At 36.2% G+C, this 26,430-nt stretch overlaps 2 protein-coding genes across 6 annotated transcripts; both read left to right on the forward strand.

Annotated features, from left to right (window-relative positions):
- The first annotated feature begins 619 nt into the window (after positions 1-619).
- On the forward strand, positions 620-19,117 carry pan2 (poly(A) specific ribonuclease subunit PAN2). Of its 2 annotated transcripts, none has more exons than XM_081387438.1 (26): positions 620-728; positions 3,453-3,753; positions 4,078-4,247; positions 4,420-4,540; positions 5,304-5,381; positions 6,106-6,376; positions 7,827-8,172; positions 9,262-9,358; positions 9,660-9,779; positions 10,097-10,216; positions 10,675-10,803; positions 10,954-11,153; positions 11,268-11,416; positions 11,595-11,701; positions 12,020-12,118; positions 12,363-12,445; positions 12,986-13,127; positions 13,268-13,405; positions 13,488-13,547; positions 13,680-13,770; positions 14,515-14,672; positions 14,767-14,910; positions 16,266-16,445; positions 16,539-16,632; positions 16,725-16,916; positions 17,484-18,904. In XM_081387438.1, the coding sequence occupies exons 2-26, from the start codon at positions 3,466-3,468 to the stop codon at positions 17,516-17,518; spliced, it is 3,612 nt and encodes a 1,203-aa protein (XP_081243564.1). In that variant the 5' UTR covers positions 620-728; positions 3,453-3,465; the 3' UTR covers positions 17,519-18,904. The 2 variants fall into 2 exon arrangements, with proteins under 2 accessions (XP_081243564.1, XP_081243563.1); XM_081387437.1 differs by having other exon boundaries at positions 648-728; positions 16,725-16,928; positions 17,484-19,117.
- A 978-nt stretch (positions 19,118-20,095) lies between these two features.
- Positions 20,096-25,939, forward strand: plagx (pleiomorphic adenoma gene X). Of its 4 annotated transcripts, XM_081385788.1 has the most exons (5): positions 20,096-20,424; positions 21,620-21,696; positions 22,485-22,518; positions 22,679-22,736; positions 22,838-25,939. In XM_081385788.1, the coding sequence occupies exon 5, from the start codon at positions 22,878-22,880 to the stop codon at positions 24,015-24,017; it is 1,140 nt and encodes a 379-aa protein (XP_081241914.1). In that variant the 5' UTR covers positions 20,096-20,424; positions 21,620-21,696; positions 22,485-22,518; positions 22,679-22,736; positions 22,838-22,877; the 3' UTR covers positions 24,018-25,939. The 4 variants fall into 4 exon arrangements, with proteins under 4 accessions (XP_081241914.1, XP_081241915.1, XP_081241913.1 ...); XM_081385789.1 differs by lacking the exon at positions 22,485-22,518 and having other exon boundaries at positions 20,175-20,424; XM_081385790.1 differs by lacking the exon at positions 21,620-21,696 and having other exon boundaries at positions 20,223-20,424.
- Positions 25,940-26,430: the final 491 nt, after the last annotated feature.

Genomic DNA, 26,430 nt, shown 5'->3' on the forward strand with positions numbered 1-26,430 from the left:
TAGACAATCGAAATGATAGAACTTCCAAAGCTGTAAACCTATAACCACTCACTGTTCTTAGAATCCTGAATGAGATAGTTCCCCCATTTGAGAGTTTTTATTAGGCTATTAAAGGAAGTGAGACTATGTCCGCAAACCAAGCCTTCTGTCCTGAAGATGGCAGTCTGTTGTGGTATCATTTTTATGGATTTTCTGGTAATGTTTGTTCTGGCTTTACCTCAACTCACCACCAGACCTACCTCATTTCTCTCACTTTTTCATGAACATCATATTATTTAATTTTAGATGTCATGTTTTTTTTAAATAAGATGTCCTATGTCCTATGTATATCTTTTTTTTTTAGATTAAATTGTATTAACAAAAGACTCTGAGTCTACTGAAACAAAACATAGAGAAAACAGAGAGAGAGAGAGAGAGAGAGAGAGAGAGAGAGAGAGAGAGAGAGAGAGAGAGAGAGAGAGAGAGAGATAGATAATAGTAATAATTTAAATATTTTTCTACAACTTTTCCATAGCGGAACATTTACTGTTATTTGTTTATTTTTTCAGAATCAAAACATATTTCATTGACAGGCAGACAGACGAAATTATATTTTCATTTTAGCCACCGTTTTAGAGCCGATGATAATCCCGGATGCAGTTCGATCTCACCCGGAAGTGCGTGCTTGTTTTTGTTTTGACTGAAGGGAGTAGTGTGCACATGGATCCGAGGATAACTGTAGTCTAAAGGTATGATTTAACCTGTTAAATGTTCAAACTACACATTTTAAGGCCCTTCCTGTTACGCTGTCAAAAGGACTTTTTGCTATTTGAAATCGAGAGTGTAACGTTAGATGTCAGACGTTCCACGCAAAGAAAACAAATAGCGTTACTCTTTAATTCAGATGTTTAATGCACGCCCGATTTAAAACGATGTTCATATAACATTTGTCTTGTTTGCACTGCGGTAGGACACCGGAAAACTTTCGCAGACGGTAAAATAACGTCCCGTTTATTTACGCAGAGTCCAACAGTAACTTACTGTTGTGTTTCAAAACCTACAGAGCTGTCTAAGTTACCTAGACTGCCGTATTAGGTGTCATAGGGGTTTCACTCGGAATTGGAATGCGCTTATTGAACTCATGGTGCCCAAACATGATGTCTAGATAGGCAGCTCACTGTAGGGTTTGAAAAGAAGCACTTACGTCTCCACAACTGGGTCCATTATCTAAAAGGGTGCCTTTCCATTTTGAAAAGGTGATTTTAAAAAGTAACATTTCAGACATTTCTGGCTGGATGAAGGACCACCACCTTCAACTTAAGCTTGCGAAGACAGAGCTGCTTGTGTTCCCGGCCAACCCAACACTACACCACAACTTCTCCGTTCAGCTAGGTTCATCATCCATAACTTCATCAAGGTCAGCCAGGAACCTTGGAGTTGTGATTGATGATCAATTGAACTTCACAGACCACATTGCCAGAACTGCCTGGTCCTGCAGATTTGCCTCATACAACATTAGGAGGATCAGGCCCTTCCTATCAGAGCATGCTACACAACTCCTTGTTCTATCCAGACTGGACTATTGTAATGCTCTCCTGGCTGGTCTTCTAGCTTGCACTGTCAAACCTCTGCAACTGATCCAAAATTCTGCAGCTAGAGTGGTCTTCAACGAGCCGAAGAGAGCGCACGTCACTCCTCTCCTCTCAAAATTGCACTGGTTGCCAGTTGCCGCTCGTAACTAACGTTTGCCTACTGAACAACCACTGGCTCTGCTCCCTTTTACCTAAACTCATTACTGCAGACTTATGTGCCATCCAGAAATTGCGCTCTGCAAGCGAACGTCGTCTTGTGGTGCCATCTCAAAGAGGCACAAAATCTCTTTCTCGGACCTTTACTATGACTGTTCCCTGCTGGTGGAATGATCTGCCCAACTCAGCCAGAACTGCTGAATCCGTGGCCATTTTCAAGAAACGGCTGAAGATAAATCTTTTTCGGCAACACTCTTCTATTTTATATCTATTTATAAAAATTAAAAAAAGTACATGTACTGCGTTAGATTAAACTGAGAAGGGTCATCATAGCACTTGCATATTGTTGTCCTATTGTTAGTTTCACTGCTTTATTGTTCTCATTTGTAAGTCGCTTTGGATAAAAGCGTCTGCTAAATGAATGAATGTAAATGTAAATTTCTTTACTAACCTGATCAGTTTCATGACACTAACTAAAAAAAAATTTAATGCTAATTAATATTAGCAAAATATTAAATAAATTGGTAAAATGTATATATACAGTACAGGTCAAAAGTTTGAAAACATTACTATTTTTAATGTTTTTGAAAGAAGTTTCTTCTGCTCATCAAGCCTGCGTTTATTTAATCAAAAATACAGAAACAAATGTAATATTGTGAATGTGATATATTATTACAATTTAAAATAATTGGTTTTCAATTTATTATACTTTAAATTATCATTTATTTCTGTGATCATTACTCCGGTCTATCACATGATCCTTTAGAAATCATTCTAATATGATGATTCATTATCAAAGTTGGAAACAGTTCTGCTGCTTAATATTTTTTCATAACCTGTGATACTTTTTTAGGATACTTTGATGACTAAAAAGTAAAAAAAAAAAAAAAGCAGCAATTTTTTTAAAAATAGAAATCTTTTGTAACAACAATATACACTACTGGTCAGTAATTTTTTTTTTCTTTCTTTTTTTTGAAATAAATCAATACTTTTATTCAGCAAGGATGTGTTAAATTGATAAAAAGTGATAGTGAAGAAGATTTATATTATTAGAAAATACTTGTTTATTTTGAATAAATGCAGTTCTTTTTAACCTTTTATTCATCAAATATATTAGGCAGCAGAACAGTTTCCAACACTCATAATAAATCAGAATATTAGAAGGATTTCTAAAGGATCATGTGATAGACTGGATGTCGCATGTGACTCTGAAGACTAGAGTAATGATCCTGAAAATTCAGCTTTGCATCACAGGAATAAATTATTTTTTAAAGTATATTCAAATAGAAAACTCTTATTTTAAGTTGTAATAATATTTTACATTATTACTTTTTTTTCTGTATTTTTGATCAAATAAATGCAGCCTTGATAAGCATTAGAGACTTCTTTCAAAAATATTAAAAAAATGTAATGTTTTCAAACTTTTGACCTGTACTGTATATCAAATAAATATGAGCATTAAAAAACGCAAGGGGGGGGTATGATTTTATCATTCTTGATTTTAAGAAGAAATTGGATACATAGAGCTGGGAAACCGTGAAGCCATTTCATTAAGGAGGAGGATGAAAGTTAAATAAAAAGTTAATAGATTTTTTGTTGATGTATTAAGAACAATACCCTTAATAACACAGAAAAAAAAAAGAGTTAAAGCTTTTTGTTAAAGTCATTTTTCATAAGGGACACAAAAGGCACCCTTGACCTCATTCTGCTGTCCCTCTAACCCAGCATCACCATCCTCATGATGAACTTCGAGGGTCTGGACCCGGGCTTGGGCGAATACGCGCCCGGCATGCACGGCAGCCTGGAGCCCGGCCTGGACTCTTCCCTGGACCCGCGGCTCGACCCCGCGCTGATGCAGGGCGTGGAGCTCGACCCCGATGCGTTAGCCGTGCCGGTGTCCGACTCCGTGCACATAGTGGAGGGCATGTACTCGGAGCTGCACAGCGTGGCTGCTGAGGTCGGGATCCCTGTGACGGCCACACACTTTGACCTGCAGGAGGAGCTCCTGTGGATGGGGAACCACCGGGTGAAGTGACGCATTATATCTGCATTTATGTCATTTACCGAAAAAACACACTAAGCAAAACAACGAGACTACATCCAACATAGAAAGTGTTTTCACCAAAATTTTTGCATGAATGGATAAAGATTTCTATTGAAGTTGGGAGATTTAAAGCTAAAGTTTAATCTCGCTCCAAAAATTCAGCTGTGCTTTTGATAGTGATCGAATGCAGTGTCTCTGATGTACTTCCACATTGAGATGATGTCATTGTATTCACAAGCCTGAGCCGCATTACTGACGGTGTGTGTGTGTGTGTGTGTGGTTGTTCTTTCCTCTCTTTCATAACAGGGACATGCAAGTTCCTTTTTTGGTCCAACAATGGGCCGCTACTCCTCTTTCCAGGTACACATGACTGATGACATTCGCCACATCCAGAGTATGGACACGGGAGTGCTGTTTCTGACCAAAAACAACCTCAAATGCCTCACACGAGGAGGTTTTATTATGTTTGATTTTCCGTGAGTTGCACATCTACATATACTACATTTACATGTACAGATAAGCACTGGTGTGAGTCATAAGTCCTCAAAATGGGGTCATACAGAAAATACTGTGAATACTGTAATAAATGGTTTTATTTGCTTGTGTATGCCTTATGTGTGGGTGTTCATTCTATCATTTTGTTTTCAGAATGGAGGAGGGTGCAGATATGCACAGTTTGATTCTGAACGATAACAACACATTGTTAATGGGGGGTCTGCAGAACTATGTGGTAGAACTTGACCTCACCACAGTACAGGAAACACAAAAAGTAAGGTGATACAATACCACTTCGGTAATACTTTACTAGCTCTACCTATTTTTATAAAGCATTTATAAATAAACTTTTTAAATAATTTTTTTTTTTTACATTTTATAGGTAGTTAAAATAATGTATGTATGAAGAGTTCAGATGCAAAAGCCTCTAAGTGCCATCTGACATTTTCTTCTTGAATGATAATTTTTATCAAGCTCATTTATTTAAGTTCAGTAATTTCACTTAAATGACAATTAATAGGTCATTTTCATTGCCATTTAAGTGAAATTGCTGAACTTAAATATACAAGCTTCATAAAAATGATCATTCTTGAAGAAAATTTCAGATGGCACTTTGAGGCTTTTGCATCTGAACTCTTCATATATAATTCTATATTTTATTGATTTTTTTCTTATTGATCATTAAACAAATACAATCTCTAGAAAGCATATTTTCTTTGTTTCTTTTAGAAATAATGATAAAAAAATATAAAAATAAATTTTTATATTTTATAGTTCAGCTTTGTTTATAACTTTAATTTTTATCGTTTTATTGTTTTTTTATCTATATTTATTTATTTAATTTAATTTATATTTATTTTTAATGGCATTAATTTCATTCTTTTCAATTTATATTATTTTGTATATTATTTTTTAAATACTTTTTTTTAGATTAATACATCTATGGACGTTTTCAAGACTCATTTTACAACATTTATGATCTGATGTTTCAGAGATCTTTTTCTAAAGTGTTCATTTCATTTCTACTGTCATTCTAGTTTACCGTTGAAGTGCCTGGAGTCGCCATCATGAGACAGTCCAATCGCTTCTTTTTTTGCGGTCACACATCTGGCAAGGTGAGTGAAGGAGTAAAACGAAAATGGATGTGGAACACAACACACAGTTTCCTCCTTTCGCTTTTCCCACAGAAATAGAGGGATGTGGTGTGTGAAAAGTTTGCTGTTATCTCATGTTTCCCGTGCTGCCTACACTTAAGCTATGAACACGGGTAGAATACATAGGGCTTTTTCTTTTTGTTCATTCATACATTCCTAAATTTCTCACATGCAGATCAGCTCAGACTATTTGGTAGTTGGAATTTTCAGCTTGTCCACAAAATTAAGTGGAAGAGCTTTATGTGCATGGATCGATCTGTCTCACACAACAGTTTGTGTGATCACATTGCAGTTCAATGAAAATATTTATTTCGTTAGTAACTACAGCCATTGTCATTTGACAACATTTCTTTAAATATAGTATTTTAAGCAACATTTTTCTTAAAGTTTTTTTTTTAATCCATGCAGTTTTATGAATGAAGTACATATTTGTATACAGCAATAAAACTAAAAGGTGACTAACCTAAAATCTTAATGCTGCAAATAAATTTCATTTGTTTCTGGTGTAGATTTATAGATAATGAACGATTCCTCCAACCATTATTGTTGAATGCATTCATCAATATGCATACCCTTAATTAACGGTATATGTAAGTATATGGTATATAAGTATATGGTAAAAAAATATATAGTAATCAATGTTAAATTAATCTTTCCATTTTCATTTCTGAATTATTTGTCACAGGTGTCTCTGCGTGATGTACGTACATTTAAAATGGAGTATGAGTTTGACGCGTTCTCCGGAAGCCTGTCAGATTTCGACGTACACGGTAACCTGTTAGCGGCATGTGGTTTCTCGAGCCGTGGCCTGAATGGACTGTCATGTGACCGGTTCCTCATGGTGTATGACCTACGCATGATGAGGGCCATCAGCCCACTGCAGGTCCATGTGGACCCCGTTTTTCTCCGCTTTATCCCCACATACACCTCCCGTCTGGCTATCATTTCACAAACAGGTATGATGCACGTGTGTGTCTCAGAAGTGCTAGCACTGGTATTTACCTAACTATTACCACTAAAAAGAAAGCATTAAGTGGTTGCCACACCCCAGTCAACAGTCAACTGTCAAAAGCCAACTGAAATGTTGTGGGACTTTAATTTGCAACTTGCAAATGATTTTCATCAACCTATAGTGGTCTTCTTTGGGCTACCGTTGTTGTTCCCAGACTCATGTTGAATCTAGTTTTTTTTTTTATGAAGCTTGCTAATATTATATCTCCATTAGGTGCAGTTTTTCAGCATTTAAAAGTCCCACCTTGCTTTCATTTCCCTTTTTTGGTGGTTGTCATGTTGTCCACATAGATTTTCAGTCGGTGTGTCACATGAACTAATCTTGCTGAAGCAGCTCAACAGTGTCCCAGAAATGCATCGTAATGTCCTTGACTTGAAGACATTCTTACACAGCATAATGTGATGTATTTTCTAGTCGAAAAAGAACAATGTTGGCTGGAGTTTGATTTCTATCCTTTGGGGTTTGGTTGAAATCAGAAAAAAAGGAAAGAAAAGTTGTTAGAGAAGCAGAGTTCTTAAATATTTTTTAAAGATTGCACAGAGGTTAAACATATGACAATATGTGAGTATTTTGAAACTTGTTGCACAACTTACTTGCCTTTACAGTGCTCCAGACAGGTCGCAAATGTGCACAAAAAAATTGTGATAAATTAAAATGTATTTGGGAGAAGTCCATGTGTGGTTTTGTTAGATATCATCTCGCTAGAGTTTGCTACTATATGAACTATATGCAGATATTTTTATTCAGTTAAACTATACTGTATTTGAGAGAAAAATTAATTGGTTTGTAATTAAAAGATAAAAGATTGTAAAAACAAAGTAATTGATAACACTCTTTTACTTACTCTCTCACATACTGTACATATAGATGATGTGATGAATCTTAATCAGCATCAGTTTGATAAATATAACCTTTTTGAATGAGAAACATGGGAGGAACAGAATCTGATGGCGAGTAATTTAGCTGTTGAAAACCGTTTAGTTTTTTTGTGACTTAGAAGTTATTGATTCTATGCGGTGTGGGGATGGATCTTAATCAGTAACCAAACGCCTCTCGGGTTCTTTTTCATCTTAGTCAAAAAGATTCAAACAAAAAAACCCTTTGGTTTTTTGGTTTTGAATCAGGTTCCAAATAGACTCACTGATTTTTGAGATTGGTCACTTAGTGACCAATGAATCATTCAGAGTTTTTCCATTATATCATTTACTGTGATGTATTAGTCTATTAACTCACTAGTTGTTCATATGACAATGTATGATTGAAGATATCTGTTTACAACAGAGTTTCGGAAATTAATAATGGTATTCTAAAAAAATAAATTAATTAAATATTGCACAAAAATATTATTGCTTATTATTTGTCACTGAGGTCCTGATGTGTGTGTGTCGCTGTAGGTCAGTGTCAGTTCTGCGAGCCCACCGGCCTGGCCAGTCTGGCTGATATCTTCCACGTCAACACTGTGGGGCAGCTGCTGATGAGCTTTGATGTGTCGTCCAGCAAACAGGCGCTCTCCTTTGGGGACTCTGGTGGCGGTGTGCACCTGTGGTCCAGCGCCCCAGAGGTGTCCTTCAACAGTTACTCCAGGGAGACGGAGTTAGCCCTGCCCTGCCTGGTGGACTCCTTGCCCCAGCTGGATTGGAACCATGAGCTGATGCCTCTGTGCCTTCTGCCAATGCCCCTTACCAGCACAGAGCCCCTGCTCTCTGATTGGCCCACCGCCCTTATCACGCCCAGCCCCAGGTATGACTGAGCCTCATTCTGCCTTATATACGCTAATGCTCACCAAGGCTGCATTTATTTGATCAAAATACAGTAAAAACATTAATTTCAATATTACAATTTAAATAATAGTTTTAATACATTTTAAAATGTTAATTTATTTCTGTGATGGCAAAGCTGAATTTTCAGCATCATTACTCCAGTCTTCAGTGTCACATGATCCTTCAGAAATAATTCTAATATGCTGATTTGGTGCTTAAGAAACATTTTTGACTTTGGAAACGGTTGTACCACTTGATATTTTTGTGGAAAACATGCAGATTTTTGTCATGGTTCTGAACAACATTTATTTGAAATAGAAATATTTCTATAACATTGTAAATGTCTTTACTGTCACTTTTAATCAGTTTAATGCAATTTAATGCATCCTTACCAAATTATTTCTTTCTGACCCCAAACCTTTCAATGATAGTGCATATATAAATATTTAGAAATATTTTGTAAAGGATATAATGCTTGGATCCATGAGAATAAGGTTATTGTTTATATATTTATTGTTATGTATTATTTTATTATACATGTATTTATTTATATTTTTGTGTATATCATATATAAACTCTTATGTCACATTTCTAATCCAATTTTGTAGAAACATTGCCTGTTCAATCAAACTATAAGTAAAACAAGTTGGAAATTAAAGGTTGAACATACTTCATTGTGTTCTTTTGTATACTGCATGTTTTGGCAAATGTAGTAGGTCATGTTGGTATTCTATGCATACATCTATGCATACATTCAGTTCGCATACTGTGCACAATATGAATACTATTTTTTGCAGAATGTCATATAGTAGTATGGTATTTTGCACACATCCCCTGTGTTATTGAGTAATACTGCCCCCTTCAGTATGTCTCATTCTAGGTCATGACCATAAATACTAGAACTGGGTTTGTTGTGATATTCTTCAATTTGAGCAAAATTATATCTGGTATCTCACACTTTTTTTTTATTGACATCAATTTTATTTAGGTAGTTTATGAATATCAATTCCCTCCTCAACAAATGAGATGTGTGGCGGTTTGGTGATGTTGATTCTTTTCACTGTGTCAGACGAGCCCCTGCGGTAGATGCAGAGATCCTTAGGACTATGAAGACTGTGGGCTTTATTGGATATGCCCCCAATCCTAGAACCCGTCCCAGAAACCAGGCAAGCATGTGCTCTTTTCAAACTTGATTCTAGTTTATGTTTGAATCATCTAAAGATGGCAAAATGCCAGCATCATTTCAGCATCATTAAATGTGTAAACATGGTTACTAAACAATCATTGAGTAATTAAAATGAATCAAGACAAACATTTTCCATATTTTGTAAGAGTTAAGTAATATCTTACATTAATGTAGCTGATCCAGTGTCTTTGGTATGTTATTTGACAATGTGTCAATCATTTCAGTTCAGTAATGCTGTATAACCGGTAAATTCTTTACACATTTTATCTCTGTTTTCCCAGGTTCCTTATAAGATAAAAGACGTAGAACTTGAGTATGACAGCTATAATCAGGTCCCGGAGTCTCCTATTGGTCGAGATGAGGAGCCGCATCTTTACATGATTCCAAAGAAATACAGGAAGGTAGTGATGAGCCATTATTGTGCATAAACCAATGATCTTGGTGATGTTTTGTTATTAATTACATACCACTTGAGCTATTTTGTCCATTACAAATGTTTGCATGCAAATTCCTTTTAGATGAGATGATGTTATATATATTGTTTTTAGTACAAAAACTGAACTGAAGTCAAAGAAAGTTTGCTGCAGTTGAATAATAAAATATTAATAATTAATCACAATGCTCTATTGTGGGATCCGTAGTGATTCTCATGTTTATTAAATATGCCTGAAACACTGGCATAAGGCTGTTCTGATTATGTGACTTATGTTTATGTCAGGTGACCATTAAATATTCCAAACTGGGACTGGAAGACTTTGATTTTAAGCACTATAACCGGACTCTGTTTGCTGGTCTGGAGCCTCACATACCCAATGCTTACTGTAACTGCATGATCCAGGTGAAAACACACACACACACACACACACACACACACACACACACACACACACACACACACACACACACACACACACACACACACACACACACACACACACACAAACACACACTCTTTTACTGCAATATTATTATTATTATATGTATTAATAATTAAATATAACTATTAATCAATATACAAGTACATACATATTTTAAAGTAAAGTAAATGCATACATATTTTATATATTATATGTTTTAGTTATATATTTTAATTGAAATGCAATTTGAAGTTTGTCTGATGAATCTGAAAAAAAAAAAAAAAAGAAAAATCCCAATACGTCACATGCCGATTACTGTAAAAAGTCCTTGGGATTTTTTTGTGCTCTCTAAGGAATTTTGTGAATGCATAACTTTCACTTTGGATGTATTGGCCCTCTAGAATTGTATTAATAGTTAACCCTGTGTGTGCTGTGACAGGTGCTGTACTTTCTGGAGCCAATCAGGTGCCTGGTACAGAATCACTTGTGTCAGAAGGAGTTCTGCCTGGCCTGTGAGCTGGGGTTCCTTTTTCACATGCTGGACTTGAGTAGAGGAGACCCCTGCCAGGTATACGATAGAGCTTGTCATCCAATCAGAGTTCATCACCAGCTTTGGTTGCATATCTATTCCATCAGAGCTGTCAGTCATGCATAGCGTATGCACATGCACAGCGTATGCACATGCACAGAGCATTTGTTTTTTTTGTTTCCTTCACAGGCCAGTAATTTTCTCCGGGCTTTCCGGACAATTCCAGAGGCATCAGCGTTGGGTTTGATCCTGGCTGACTCTGATGAGCAGACAGGGAAAGCCCGTCTGGGACGTCTCATCCAGAGCTGGAATCGCTTTATTCTCGCACAGCTGCATCAGGAAACACTGGAGCAGGAAGGACCGCAGGCGTACAGAGGAGCCAGCAGCAGGTGTGGACTCCACAGTGGAGCTGCATCATTCATGAAACACAACCCCCATCAATTCAATGCAACAGATTACACAACACTGAGTTAAGAACAATTTGTGTTTTGTGTCACTGGCAGTGCGCTGGGTTCCACAGGCGAGTCTGTGATCGGTCGGTTGTTTGGCTGTGAAGTGGAGAACAGCAGTTTGTGTCGCTGTGGAAAGGAGACGGTTCGCGCTTCTTTGACTCTGCTGTTTACCATGCACTATCCGGAGCACAGCTCTCAGGGTCAGAACCACCACACATTATATTCACACATCTATATAGACCAGCATGGGCATGAATTACAGATGTTTTGCTAGAGTTTTTAAAGGTTTTGTGGAGAGTGGTTTGATTTAGATTTTTCTTGTTCTAGAAACTGAATGAATTAAATAATTGGATTGCTTTTTTAATTGGATGTGGACAGATAAGACGATAGAGGAATATGACTTCGCAGACATCCTGAAGAAGAGTATCTGTCTGGAACAGAGCACACAGGCCTGGTGTGAGAACTGTGAGAAATACCAGCCAACAGTAAGTCATTCCCTCTTTCTCTTACAAAATTTGATGAATGATTACAATGATTCTGAAGGATCATGTGACACTGAAGACTGAAGAAATGAAAAATCAGCTTTGCCATCACAGGAATAAATTACATTTTAAAATGTATTAAAATAGAAAACATTTATTTTAAATTGTAATAAAATGTAACAATATTGCTGTTTTACTGTCAAATAATTGCAGCCGTGTGTGTGCATAAGACACTCCTTTCAAAAACATTCAAAAAATATTACCCGAACGGTAGTGTACATACAGTATATGGCTAAATACTAAATGCATATCTATTTTTAGGTGCAGACCAGGAACATTCGCTGTCTGCCAGATGTTCTGGTGATCAACTGTGAGGTGAACAGTGCTAAAGAGGCAGAGTTCTGGAAGGCACAGACTGAGGTCAGACCCATATCCTTTTCTGTTGCCAGAATATATATTCATGTATTTACAGCCATAAATCTGCCCTTAAATGTTCTCTAATTCTTTACATATCCACTTGCGTCGTGAGTTAAAAATCCTCATCAGCAATGCAACAGCCTGTTCATTCTGCTGATTGGTGTATAATTGGTGTGAAAAACTCTAGGCACATTGATTTATCTTGATTTTCCATTCATTCAGCAATGAATACTCTTTTTGTTTATAGTATGCATTCAACAAAGCCCTGAAGAAAGAGGCTGCTGAACCTCACAAACCCAAAGAGCCTCTACCGACAGAATGGTGTTTAGAGTAAGTGTGATGATTGGAGAAACGCATATATATATGTGTGTGTGTGTGTGTGTGTGTGTGTGTGTGTGTGTGTGTGTGTGTGTGTGTATATGTATGTGTGTGTGTGTGTGTATATATATATATATATATATATATATATATATATATATATATATATATATATATATATATATATATATATATATATATATATATATATATATATATATATGTATATGTGATATTTTAGTTTTCATGTTATTTCTGGTTTAATTTTGTTTAATTTTGTCAATGTGCATTATGTGCATTTTAATAGTTTTTTTAAATAATACTATTTATTTGAATTATTTCCAGTTAATAATTTTAGTGCTTCAACTTAAACTTGCCAATGCAACATTTAAAATTTTCATTTAGATTAAGTTTTTCAACTAATGTTTATATTTTATTTCATCTTTATTTCAATTAACAGAAATATTGAAATAGTTTTAGTTAATGATACTAACCCTGATACATATATATTCTAATTATATATATGTGTGTGTGTGCACGTGTTGTGTACAGGGAAGAGCTGTGCAGTGTGGAGGGTTTGACATTTGACTCTCAGGCGGAGGACATGAGGCACGTGTGGATCCCTCTTAGTCTGAAGATGTGCATTAGTAAGTCTCAGGGCCTGGAGGTCAGCTGCCTGTCTGAGGGAGAGGAGGTGAGGAACGCCTTTTCACTCTTTCCAACAGAGGAACTTCATTAACCATATCAAAGATTGTCAAACCTCAGACAGATGACATTGGAGGTTATTAAAAGAAAACTCTGCTCAACCAAATTGTGACTTATTTCTTCTCATAGCTGACTGAAAGTGCAGAGGCAGATGGGGCTTCCGTCTATGACTTGGTCGTCACTGTGTCTCATATCCAAGATGCTCGGACCGGAGGAAACCTGGTGGCACACATCAAAGTGGGCGAGACCTACCATCAGAGGAAAGAAGTGAGCAAAGTCTTTTAAGCACTTATAGATATTCAACATGATATGTTGGACATGAACTGAGTTTTCTGTGTCTTGCTTTCAGGGAGTAACACACCAGCAGTGGTATCTGTTCAATGATTTTCTGATTGAGCCGATTGACAAGGTAAAAGTACCAAACATCAGTCAAATTTACACTTTACACACCCCATGTAATGTATTAGTTCAGTAAAAACTGTTTTTTCATTTTGTTTCATTTTATGACACTGAATTGTTTCACGAAATATATCTTCATTAGGCTGAATCAGCACAGTTTGATGCGAACTGGAAGGTTCCGGCTGTACTTTACTACATCAAGAGGAACTACAACGCCAAGTATGATTTGCGAAGTATGTGATACTTTATCTGATTTTAAATACATCTTCTGTTTAAATATGTATCAGTTATCACACACACACACACACACACACACACACACACACAAAAAACACATTTTGCTTGCATTTTATTATAATTATGTAACATTTGTATTATACATAGCAAGGATGCATTAAATCAATCAAAAGTGACAGTAAAGACTTATAATGTAAATCAATGCTTTCTATTAATCAAAGAATCATGAAAGATAAAAACAAGAATCCACAAAAATATTAAACAGCTCAACTGTTTCAACATTGATACAAATAATAAATGTTTCTTGAGCAGCAAATCAGTATATTAGAATGAATTCCCAAGGATGATGAAGACTGGAGTAATGAAGCTGAAAATACAGCTTTGCATCACAGGAATAAATTACAATTTAAAATGTATTCAAATAGAAAACGTTTATTTTTTTCATTTGTTATATTATTTCACAATATCACACAATAATTCAACTGTATTTTTGACCAAAAATACAGCATTGGTGAATATAAGACACTTTCAAAAACATTAAAAAACCTTTTGAACTGTACTATAGTGTAATCTTCTCAATAAAAATGTTTTAATGTTAGCACAAAAAGGTTATGAAGTTTGCTTGCATTTTATTATGATTATAAACCTTTATAATACACATGTATATTGTTTTTTTTGTGACATTTGTTTTGTTTTTGTATCATTTTAATTATTCCTGCATCTACTCCATTTCCTCATAGTTAAGAACCCTATTGAAGCCAGCGTCCTGCTGACGGAGGCCTCGTTGGCACGGAAACAGAGGAAGAGTCACGCCACCTTCATCCCCCTAATGATGAGCGAGATGCCGCAGGCTGGAGACCTTGTTGGATTAGACGCAGAGTTTGTCACACTCAACCAGGTCAGTAGGAAACACTAATATTCGGTAATTACTGACATTTTTTTAAACATTTTTTCCTACCCCAAATATTTAATGCTTACGTGTGCTTGAACAGGAAGAGGCAGAACTGCGCAGTGACGGGACCAAGTCCACCATTAAGCCCAGCCAGATGTCTGTCGCTCGTATCACATGCGTGAGAGGTCAGGGTCCCAATGAGGGAGTGCCGTTCATTGATGACTACATATCTACACAGGAACAGGTCAAGACTCTGTCAAAACATTCTAAGGACCTGTACACACTGTAAAGTTTCAGGAGTGACAACCGCATTTTAATATGGGAGTGAATCCCCTAAATTATCATTGTGTTTGTGTGTACTGAACACAACTCCTGAAACTGTGATGACACCTTGGTAATCATAGCAACAGTCTGGTATCTGTTATTTTACAAAAATAATGATATTATAACAACAAAAAACTCATTGGCTGTGTCCAAAATCACGTGCTCTCTTGAGTAGGCACTTATTTTGAATAAGTAATTACCTCACGACCACACAAAAAAAAATACGTTCTATATAGTATGAGTGTATTTAGTGTAATCTGGACTTACTACATTCGCCATGTTGTCATTATCATGTGACCTAACAGCGTCAGTTACATCTCTTCCGAAGCTCTCCAGAATAAGTATGTAATCCGAGAATTTTTTTGCCTACTCTTTCATGAGTACTGTGAATTGACATACTTTTTTTTTGTTACATACTGTTTTTTGCCTACTGTATATTAGGGAAGTTTGCGATTTCGTATGCAGCCGTTGTGTTTTGCAATTGAAACTGAACCACCCCCGACAGAGGTGTCGTGTTCACAGAGCGCTCTCTTGCAGTGTTGCCATGTCCACTTATTATAAGCGTTTTTGGGGTTGTTGTTTAAGCTTGGCTCATAAAACGTTCAAGTTTATAGAGTTATTAAAGTGGGAAGGTGAGAGTCACGACATTTTGATCTTATTTTCAATATAAAGCATTTGGATTTATTTCGGTTCATTATGAGCTTGTTTCTTGTTCAGTGTTTTTTTCCAGTCAAGGCCCATACTTCTTTCCCTGTGACTTTCCTGCACTGCACACATACAGAAGAGTAACGTGTGCGTTTAAATACAGCAGTAACAACAACTGTTCAGTTCGGTTGCGTACAAACTGCACATTTTTGTAAATGTGGTTGTCACTACCTGCATTTTTCTGGATTTAACTTGACTGTAGAATGCGGTTGTCATTCCTGTAAATTACTAAACTTTGTGTGTACAGAAAATATTTAAGCACTAAAAGCTGATTTTGTGTGTATGTGGCCAAAATGTAACTCGCATAATAGGGAAATTACCTTTGGAAATGATAAGGGCTTTTTAATGACCTCATAAAGTGAGAACCTCAGTTTTGTGCGTTATCAGGAGAGATCTGTTACCGTCACTATACCGGTCATTGTTTTTGAATAATTTAAGTGCAAGGTGAATCACTGTACTCGACTAATGACTAGTAGTTTGCTTTCGGTATTTTTTGTCAAAAACATGAAATCATGTTCAAAATGTTGGGAAAACACTTTCTGCTTCTTACTAGTTGCTTTGCATGTACAGGTGGTGGACTACCTGACTCAGTACTCTGGTATCAAACCTGGAGACCTGGATGCAAAGATTTCATCCAAACACTTGACTACTCTGAAGTCTACGTATCTTAAATTGCGATTTCTTATCGACACTGGCGTTCGCTTTGTCGGCCACGGCTTGCAGAAGGATTTTCGGGTCATTAACCTGATGGTGAGTTGAATTTGTGTAAGTTAATATATAATTTAGTATGTGGAAAGTAAGTTTAAAATGGAAACCAATATTAAGCCCCTCACATTTTTGTAGGTTCCAAAAGACCAGGTGATTGACACCGTCTACCTCTTCCACATGCCTAGGAAACGTATGATATCGCTGCGTTTCCTGGCATGGTACTTTCTAGGTGGGTTTCTCGCATTAACTTCCCTTATCTCCTGACCTCATATGTCATTTTCCGTGTATCAGCGTTTTATGGCTTTTTGAATATTTGTTTAGATCTGAACATCCAGGGTGAAACTCATGATAGCATTGAAGATGCACGGACTGCCCTACAGTTGTACAGGAAGTACCTGGAGCTGAGTCATAACGGAGGAAAGGAGGAGTTCCGGAAGGTTCTCAAGGCTCTTTATGAGAAAGGACGCAAGCAAGACTGGAAAGTCCCAGACATTGACTCTGCAGACGGTCAAGGTAGCCCAAAAAGTACGAATCAGTGACATGGCAGTGACATTATTTCACATAATATATATCATTGCTGATGTCTATATACAATAATATTTTTAGAGGGTGGTAAACTGTTTAGAAGTAAATATTTTGCAATGCATTCACAGTTGACCAGTATGGGTTTATCAAATGCTAATACTGATATCTTGTGAGCTAATTTGCTAATATACTGTATACATAATACAATGAAATACATTGAAATAATAAATGCACACTCATCTTATTTACTTACACGTCACATTATTCCTCATTTAAATCATTTCAGCCTAAGGCATACATGACAAAAATGGTCATAGTCAATTATCTTTCGGTAGATTTTTATATCTGACACAACGAGGAGGTAAATCTTCTGTAAACCGCCCAAAAAGGCAGAATATTGACCAAATATTGGCCAGTTAAACAAAAACCACATAACAAAGCATGTGCTTGTCTTTTTTAAAAACTCATTTCTTTTGTCCTGTTTGTCATTTTTATGTGTGCACAAGTTTAACAAATGTTGTTAGATGGACTTCTGATGCTCTTTTCCCTCTGCAGGAACAGCCGTGTTTCCCTCGGTTATGGGTTTATGATTCGACTCTCGTGTTGGTTATGTTCCTGCCAAACAGATGCCAGCTCACGTCATTTCTTGTACAGCCTTTCAGTGTTCACCATCATGTCTTGAGCCAAAATTGCCACTGAATAAATATATTTAATGTCATTAGGTAGCAAATCTGAAATAAGGCATGTTATTCTGTCATATAAAAAGTCTGTTTTGCCCTTTAAAAATTGGGGAATCAAAGGAAATGTAAAAAAAATGTCATCATGTTAGGGGGTTTCTCCACAGAATTGTGTATCCTTGTGGAAGAATATGAATAAGGGGGACAGATTTTTTTTTTCCAGGACTGAGACTTTAAATTGTGAATTTAAAATGTATGAACCAAGTGTTGACTTCTCGGTGGCCTTTTGCACCAGGGTATTTATATCGAGTCAGAAACTTCACTAATATGAATTACTGCACACAGACTATGGATGAGGCTCTCAATGGATTTACTGTTATTTTCTACTTTGTATCTATGATGTACATTTCCATGAAGTGGCAGCTGAATAAAGACTTTTGGGTAAATCTCCGAGTCCATCTGAGGGCTGATGTAGTTCTCAAAGTAAAAACCAAATGAAAATCTCTTTATGTTATAGTTACAGTATGTTCTCAAAGACCATATGCAAATGAAACTTACATTGCTTACATAAAACAGCAATAGAGTGCAACAATCGAGTTAAAATTGTTTTCCCGGCCTGGTTAAGTCACAATAATGAATTTTAAAAAAGTCATGGCAATTTATATAATTCATATACATTTTCTGGATATGCTCTGCTCTCTAAAATACTCAATAAGCTGGATATCATTCTTGTGCTGTGTATATTATGCTCACAAGAAATACTGATTTAGGAGTCAATCATTCTCTTGATTTTATCTCTCTCTTTTCAAATAAAGTAATATCTTTGATTTAGCAATAATTTATGATGGGCATGTACAGTACATGTTTCTGGTCTGGTTTTCTTATTTTTTGAAACCTGCTTACTGATCATCTTCTTCAAGTACCATTCAAAGTTTAGCACATTGTTCAATGTTGTTAACCAGAATTGTACTGCAATTTGCTTTGCTGCTGGGGAGATGTGAAGGATGTGAATATTTTTAGCACTTGACAAGATATGTTCTGCAATCTTGCTCTTAACTAGAGTGTAACATGGCAACAATGATATATTATTTCTGTATTATTGACTGAAAAATGCATGCATAATCTATTCCTTACCGGCAAGAAACTCTGCGATCTCAGTATAGTCTACACTAGAGACATTTATTTTCTTAGTCTATCCATATAATGTTCATTATGCCAACTAACAATCCATATTACTACACAATATTTAGTATGATTTTTTTAGTCTTCTATGCTTTATTAAACATGATTTGCTTGATTATCATGTTTTTTTGTTTTTTTTTTTCTGTGTGTTGAAATTTAAGTAAGCCATTAAGTACTCACAGGTAAGAGATGGTTGTTAGTAATTATATAAAGGTAAAAACTAGATGTGAGGTGTGCATATATATTTTTAAAAGACAACATTACACAATTACTGTAACCTTGCTTTAACATTCTCTTGCATTGATGCAAGTAAAAATAATTGAAAATGTCAAGAAAAAATTGTTTTTAAAAGCAGTCTTTGGCACAGCAAGTGTGATAGCTTTGTTTTATTTTGTTAAAGTCAAATAAATGCTATTATATGAATTTAATAGCATTTTTACAAATATTCTAAATGTGATTATGTCTGTTTTTAAATTAGTTAGTTTTCATTATCCACATTGAGAATATGAATATATAATTCTCTACAATACAGTAGTCAACATTTGAAGTGGATCAAAAAAGTTAATCAAAGTTGTCCTAAGACTTCAAAATTCATGTATAACTTTGATAAAAGGTTTTGATCCACTTAAAATGTTGCCTACTGTATATTACTTTAATTTATTCATAAAATAAATTATCATAATTCTTATAATAAATTGTTTACACTGGCTGAGCTTCTTCAATGAGCAATTACCGACTATAATAATATAACAATTTAAAGAACTTTCATACACAAATAATGTCTCTTGTCCTGACTGCTTTTTCTTATGCTACGTTCAGTTTCTTATAAGACTTTCCCGGATGCTATTGTTGCTCGTGGAAAATTATTTCATGATGGAAACTAAAACGCTCCATTGTGAAATGGAAACAACGTACGTTAGACTCATTAGGCTACATATATTCAAAATAAAAACGAAATTGTGCTAAACCTTACCTCAGAACAATTCATAATGAATTTAAAATGGAGGGAAACGTTGTGGTAAGTTTGTCATATTCGTTCCCGCGTGTAAAAGTTGCACTTGGTGCAACACACCTTTGGGACGTTGTAAATTAGTCGAATGATTATATATTAATGGTATCTTGTCAAATACAGTATTATTACTGATAATAATAAGATGGTAGCTAACTTATAAGTTAATTTTCAGAAACTTTAATTGTTCTTTATCTAGTAGCCTATAAGTTGAACTAGGCCTCCTTACTGTTTTTGAAAATTGCTATTTTGATTTGTTTTTTTAGTTTATTTATAGAACTCAAGGTAACGCCATGTGAGTGTTTGGGATATTTTAAATGCTGAAAAATAAGAGTGAAATCCAACCCTGAAAGTTGGCCAAAGTGGCTGACGTCACGTTCCCACAATGCACGCGCCCATCAAACTCGAGCTCGAGCGCTCGCCGCCGCTGTGTGTTTAGAGGGAAAGAAACAGCAGGCCCGAAAAATAGACACATTATTGAAAACAAAAATAAAGTATCCACTGCGAACAGTTCTCGAGAATTCATCGAGATATGGCTGAGAAACGATTTTTTTTATTTGCACCCATGTGAGATGTAGAATGGAGAATGCATGTGAAATGCAACTTTTGCGGGGATCAAAAGTTTCTGGTGAGCACAATACTGTTTTTTATGCAAATGTTATGTGTGAATTTAGGACCGCGTGGACTGTTTGCATTGATGTCCGAATGTTTGAAACCCTCATAGAGTTTCGTTGATAGTATTTTTAGACTTTTGAGAAGACAAATGTGTGTCATTTACCCATTTAAGAGGTTTAAATGTTGCGTGCATGAGCAAACAACATTAGCTACGCGACACTGTTAGTGCATTTAATGTATTTATTTTTTTAAAATGGTTTAACATGATGGAAAACGTGAATGGATAGTCTGATTTGTGTTGCTCTTAATTACGGATCCTTTCGATTTGACCATTTAATCACAATGTTCCGCGGTTCTTGAGAGATTTTGGTGAGCGAAACGTGCCACGGGTTTCTGACCTCGAAACGTGTCAGGAGTAAATATACAAAAAGATGCCAGTTAAATCTTTTTTTTTAAGTTATTATAAAATAAGACACGACTTTATATATCACTATAATAATTTTAGTGCAATTTGTTTGATATAATTTTAAATTAATCAGATTTACCACAAACATGTCATTTGAAAATATGTCATATTTGCATGAAACTGTGAAACGAAATGGGGAAATACTATGTAATTATCATAGCTACTTGATTGTAAGCCATTTGTGATTTTGGTAACACTACAATAAGGTCTCATTTGTTAATACATTACCTAATATGATTTAACAATAAGCAATATATTTTTACATAATTTATTAACCTTTGGTAATGTTAGTTAATAAAAATGCTCATGTTAGTCCACTGTGCATTAACTAATGTTAACAGATACAACTTTTGATCCTAAAAATGTAATAGAAAATGTTGAGATTAATAAATGCTGTAGTATTCTTAGTTTACGTTAACTAATGTGGTTAACTAATGTTAGCAACTTAAACCTTATTCTAAAGCGTTACTGTAATTTTAAATATTCAAAACTGATAGGCAAACATAATTTTTTTTAGTTATTAATTATTGTATTATGGTAATTATACTCTCTATCTACATGAACAGTTTTGTTTGAAAGTTAATACATAGAAGAAGCACATTTTGTCCCAACTGAACTCTCAAGCACCTACATTTATAACATTAAAACTAAATCTGAATATTGAAATAAAATAGTGTGGATTTATGCACATTAAAAATACTTGAAATGATTGCTTGAATGATGTCCATCCATTCTCTAAAAGGGAGGGAGTAATAGTGGACATGCATTATCCGGAGGTCTGTCAAGATAATGAATGTGCTTTTGTGAGAGTCGAAACAGGTAAACAAACCCTTTATAAATGTCACTAACCAATCATCATGACGTCCCTTCAGGGTGTTTTTAAGTTTCTTGTGTTGAAATCTGCTGCCATTCAGAAGCAATTTGGTTCAAAGTCTGCACTGCATTGCCATCAAGCACGTCAAGGTTTTGTTTAATTTGTATAAAAAAATACAAAAGGTTTTATAAATGAATACAAAGGTCTTTTATTGTTCAAATAAATTTTTAAAATGACACAAAAAGAGTAAATCAATTGCAAATCCTTTGTCTGTAATATTTTTTTTACAGATTTATTAAGCGAAACAAATTATCTTCATGATTTGAATTTTTTTTATAATTCTTTACCAAATGAAAAAATTCCATATCAGAAATTCTCAAGTGGACCTTTTTACTTTTCAGAAATGTGTTCTCTAAATAATATTTGTTGAAAGGAGACAATAGAAATTGATACATGTATGTGCTCCAGGAATTTTAAAACAAATTTTGTATAGAAGCATATATATATAAAATTGTTTTATCATTATATTGCATACAATTAATTAGTTTTTAAAAATAGTTTTTGTTTGTATAATCTGACAACATTATGGCTGTACCTTGCATATATATTTTTAAATAATTGTTTTTGTTTGTTAGTTTACCCAAAAATGAAAATTCGATCATTTACTCATCGTTCTTCTGTGGAACACAAAAGTTATTTTGAAGGACGTTGGTAATCAAACCTTTTTGGTAACCATTAACTTACATTGTGTGGACAATTTTTCCCCCAAAATGACTTATTTTATGTTCCACAGAAAAAAATTCATACAGGTTTGGAACGACATAACGGTGAGTAAATTGACAGAATTTTCATTTTTTGACAAACTATCCCTTTAACGAAGCACATAAATCCATTGTGGCTTAATTTTTTTAGATGCACATATGCATTATAGAACCTTATGGTAAAAACAAAAATCCTCAACAGCTGCGTCTTTGTGTTTGTATGCAGAATTTTGAACATGCAAAAAAACCACCAAGAAAAATCACCTGTTGGAGCTTCTTCTCAGGTACTTGTGAAATGTCTTTAAAACAATGTATGACTGATTATGATTGGTACTCTCTCTTTAACCTTGAATTATTGTGGTAACTGATCTTTGGCTTTTCCCAGAGTGACATATGCCCTGAAAACTACACATATAAATGAGAAAATGTTCCATGGCAAAGACCAGCTGAACGGACACCTGCAGAACCACGACCCCAACAAGCAGGAACTGCAGTGTGAGGAATGTGGAAAGTGTTACAACACTCGCCTGGGTCTGAGACGCCACGTGGCCACACATGCCACCTCTGCCGGCGGTGACCTCACCTGTAAGGTCTGTCGTCAGGTATTCGAGAGCATGCCGGCGTTACTCGAGCACCTGAGTACACACACTGGCCGGCCGCCCCCGGGGACTGTGGTTCGGGAAAGGAAGCATCAGTGCGAGCGGTGCGGCCGGCGCTTCTTCACTCGCAAAGATGTAAGGCGTCACGCAGTGGTGCACACCGGCCGGCGGGACTTCCTGTGCCCGCGTTGCGCCCAGCGATTCGGCCGTCGTGACCACCTCACCCGACACCTGAAGAAAAGCCACGCGCAAGAGTTGGAGACCCTGCCGCCGATACCCATTAAGGAGGAGCCTAGTCCCACCATGTGCTCTGTCGGATCTCCGAAAGATGCCACAGAAGCGTTTTCCATGGCCATGTTCAACCCGCAAGGCTTCCCGAACGCATCTACCTCAGGGGTCAATCATCATCATCATCACACGATGGTGTCTGGCCCCCTGTCCAGCCCCATGGGTGTGGGCTGCTACCTCGAGCCAAACAAGCCTCCGCCGCAGCAGTACCAGCAGGCTCCCAGATATCAGCCGAGCTGCACTACCTCATTTCTAAAAACCGAGATGGAGAACTTCTTGACCGAACTCCAGTGCGGGCCTATGCCGCCGCAGGCCGCCGTGGCGACTGCTGTCTCCCGGCCAGGCGACCTCCTCCCCGAGGGTCTGGGAGCTCAGAGTGCCCATTTCACCCTCAGAAACTCGGCGTTCACCTCCGCCGAGCCGCCCACCACCTCCGCCAACATGGACCTTTCGCACCTGCTGGGCTTCCTGCCGTTCGGCCTGCCTCCCTACAGCACTCCCCTGGGATACTCCACCACCACCAGCGCCGTGTCCCAAAGCCCTACCTCTCAGTTCTCTGGGCCACTTACCTCATTTCAGCCACAGTCACTGCATGAGCCTCAGGCTTCAGGGCACTTAAACCAGCTCTCTGGTTTCTCACCAACTCTACCTCGATTCCATCAGGCCTTCCAGCAATGATGTTGCCTGTGTCCACTATGACCTGCCAGTCAAATGCAACAGATCTGTTGCGTCATTGCCAAGTAGCTTAAAGGTAATGAACTGGATAAATTAAGTGGGTGCGAGGTCTTCAAATGGATCCTGTAGAAATAGATGAAATGATCACCTGGATAGATGGAGTTTTGCTTTTAGAATAGTTTTAACTTTGTGGTTTTTCCTAGAGGGTCTTTTGAGTAACTGTTTTGTAGTGTTAAATGAACTCAAAAAATTCACGAAACTGAATAGTTAGCAAAAAAATACCTCAATATTTTTTGTCACGAAGGAAAATAATGCTATTACAGTGTTCTCCGTTGTAAAACGAAGCACTTTTTTTTTTATCAACGGCACTTCTGACTAAAGGTGTGGTCACATTTTTGATTGCTCTGCGAATTTTTGCCAACGAAATACTGTCATTTAAATAGAAATCCACGTGGGGATTTCGCATGAGGGCGAACGACCAACATTGCCGCGTTGATCAACAGAAAGCTGCTTGGTGTGACACTGACTTCTGTGAAAGCGGTGCTTCATACATCTGCACTATTGACAAATAAAATAGTTTTGCCCGTGAAATTTTGCAGAAAATTCGCTAATGTGATCGCACCATAAGAGTCAAGTTGAACTGTGGCCGTAGATGTACCTCTCAGCTCACGGTCACACAACACAAAAAACCTACCTCTCTAAGCTGAACTCTTGTCATGAAAAGGATTCAACCATTTGACAAGAAATGAAGCAAATCCTCACGCCAATTGCGTGAAGAACATTATCTCGTTTTGTTTTTGTTTTTTTTAGAAAGCTCAATGGTTTTAGTTATGAAAACTTTAGAGTCAGGTGATTGATTAGCATTTAATTAATTAGCTTGTGTTGATTTTAGACTTTAGATAAAAGTTTTTAGGTGCTGTTGTGTTCACATCCTTAATGCTTATGAAAGGAATCACACTTATGTGTGGAGACTCGTCTCCTGTAAATCCCCATCTCTCTCTGTTCATTCCAGAGTTATTTTGCAAGTGAAATGCAAAAAAAAAAGAATAAGTATTGTTTATTGGAATTGAAAATCATAATGATAAGTGAACATTTGTTTAAAATTAGCCCATCCTGACAAATTCTCAATATGGGAACTAAGTATAATATAAACTTTTTGTTGTTGTTGTTTAGTAATAAACAAGAATTGATCATATATATGCCCTGCATATCGCTGTAAAAAGTATCTTGGGCAAATAATTGGTAATTACACAAATGATTCTCACACTACCAAGTTTTCCCGAATGTTTTGCCTGGATTCAGTATTTTCAGACAACTTAAGCTTAGCACAAACCCTGTTATTGCTGAAGCACTTCATGTATCTCTCCATGCAAAACCAGGAGCACTGTCTGGAGAAAAAAAGTGTTTGTTTTTTTCATGTAAATTTGAATGGCATTTTAGCACTGCTTCACTGTCTATTCTTTTGGCTCAGTGTTATATGCACCAGTGACCTATAAGGTAACTGTTGGTATATGTTGTTGTCAACTCCATTTTGTTTATGCCATCTGAAGGGGGTGAATTCATTTCATGAGATCCTTCTGTTGATCATCATTACAAATCATGCCAATTGCATTTCCTCCTTTGGCTGAACTGAAATGGAATTGGCCTCAACTCAACTGTGATGTTTAGACTCAGACTAATCTACCTCAGTGAGATGCACAGCTGTACTGTACCTTTAGTGAGAAATGTAAAGTTTCCGTGGCTGTTTAGCTGGAGTAAACAGGTGTTTTACATCTTTAAAATTCCAAGCATTGGCATTTTTGTGTTTCAAGGACTGTTTGTATTCATAAACATTCTGAAAGCAAAAGTGAATGAGTGAGAGATGAAGGTGCATGCAGAAACAATGTTAAGGATGAATTAAAAAATAAAGCATCTAGTAGAACTTGAGTTTCTGGTGTGTGTGTGTTTCATTCATTATTTACTGTTGGTAAAACAAAGTTTTTAGCAAGCCCACTGAATTTTTTGTATTTATGACATTTATATTTAGGTTATTGCCTACCTAGGTGGCTTTTAAAAGAAATTTTAATTCGAAATGTAAACTACTATCATGGTTGCATGGCATTGCAACAGGCTACTGAAACATTTTAAAGGCTTAATGATATATAAAAGATAAATACATACAATTAGACGACAATGATTGTAAATAAATTCATTTAGTTTTACACATCAATCGTTTCTATTTTTTTTTATTATAACTGAACCACTATTTTATAAAATACAATAGAATTGTATGAACACTAACACTGTAATGTGCACAAGTATTGATAGTTGCGAGTCCTCAATTTAGTAAACCAATTTTAGTAAAAGTCAATCGGTTGTTCGTGACTTCACTTTTCCATACTTAATTCCCGTTCTTATATTTAAATCGAGAGAGAAA

The sequence above is a fragment of the Scardinius erythrophthalmus genome (assembly GCF_964197995.2).
Source record: "Scardinius erythrophthalmus genome assembly, chromosome: 15".
Taxonomy (NCBI): domain Eukaryota; kingdom Metazoa; phylum Chordata; class Actinopteri; order Cypriniformes; family Leuciscidae; genus Scardinius; species Scardinius erythrophthalmus.

Coding starts and splice junctions, on each gene's coding strand:
- pan2 (XM_081387437.1), top strand. CDS start 3,466: ATGATGAACTTCGAGGGTCTGGACCCGGGCTTGGGCGAATACGCGCCC. Junction 6,377..7,826: donor GGCTATCATTTCACAAACAG/GTATGATGCACG, acceptor GTGTCGCTGTAG/GTCAGTGTCAGTTCTGCGAG. Junction 14,911..16,265: donor ACATATCTACACAGGAACAG/GTCAAGACTCTG, acceptor TTGCATGTACAG/GTGGTGGACTACCTGACTCA.
- plagx (XM_081385788.1), top strand. CDS start 22,878: ATGTTCCATGGCAAAGACCAGCTGAACGGACACCTGCAGAACCACGAC.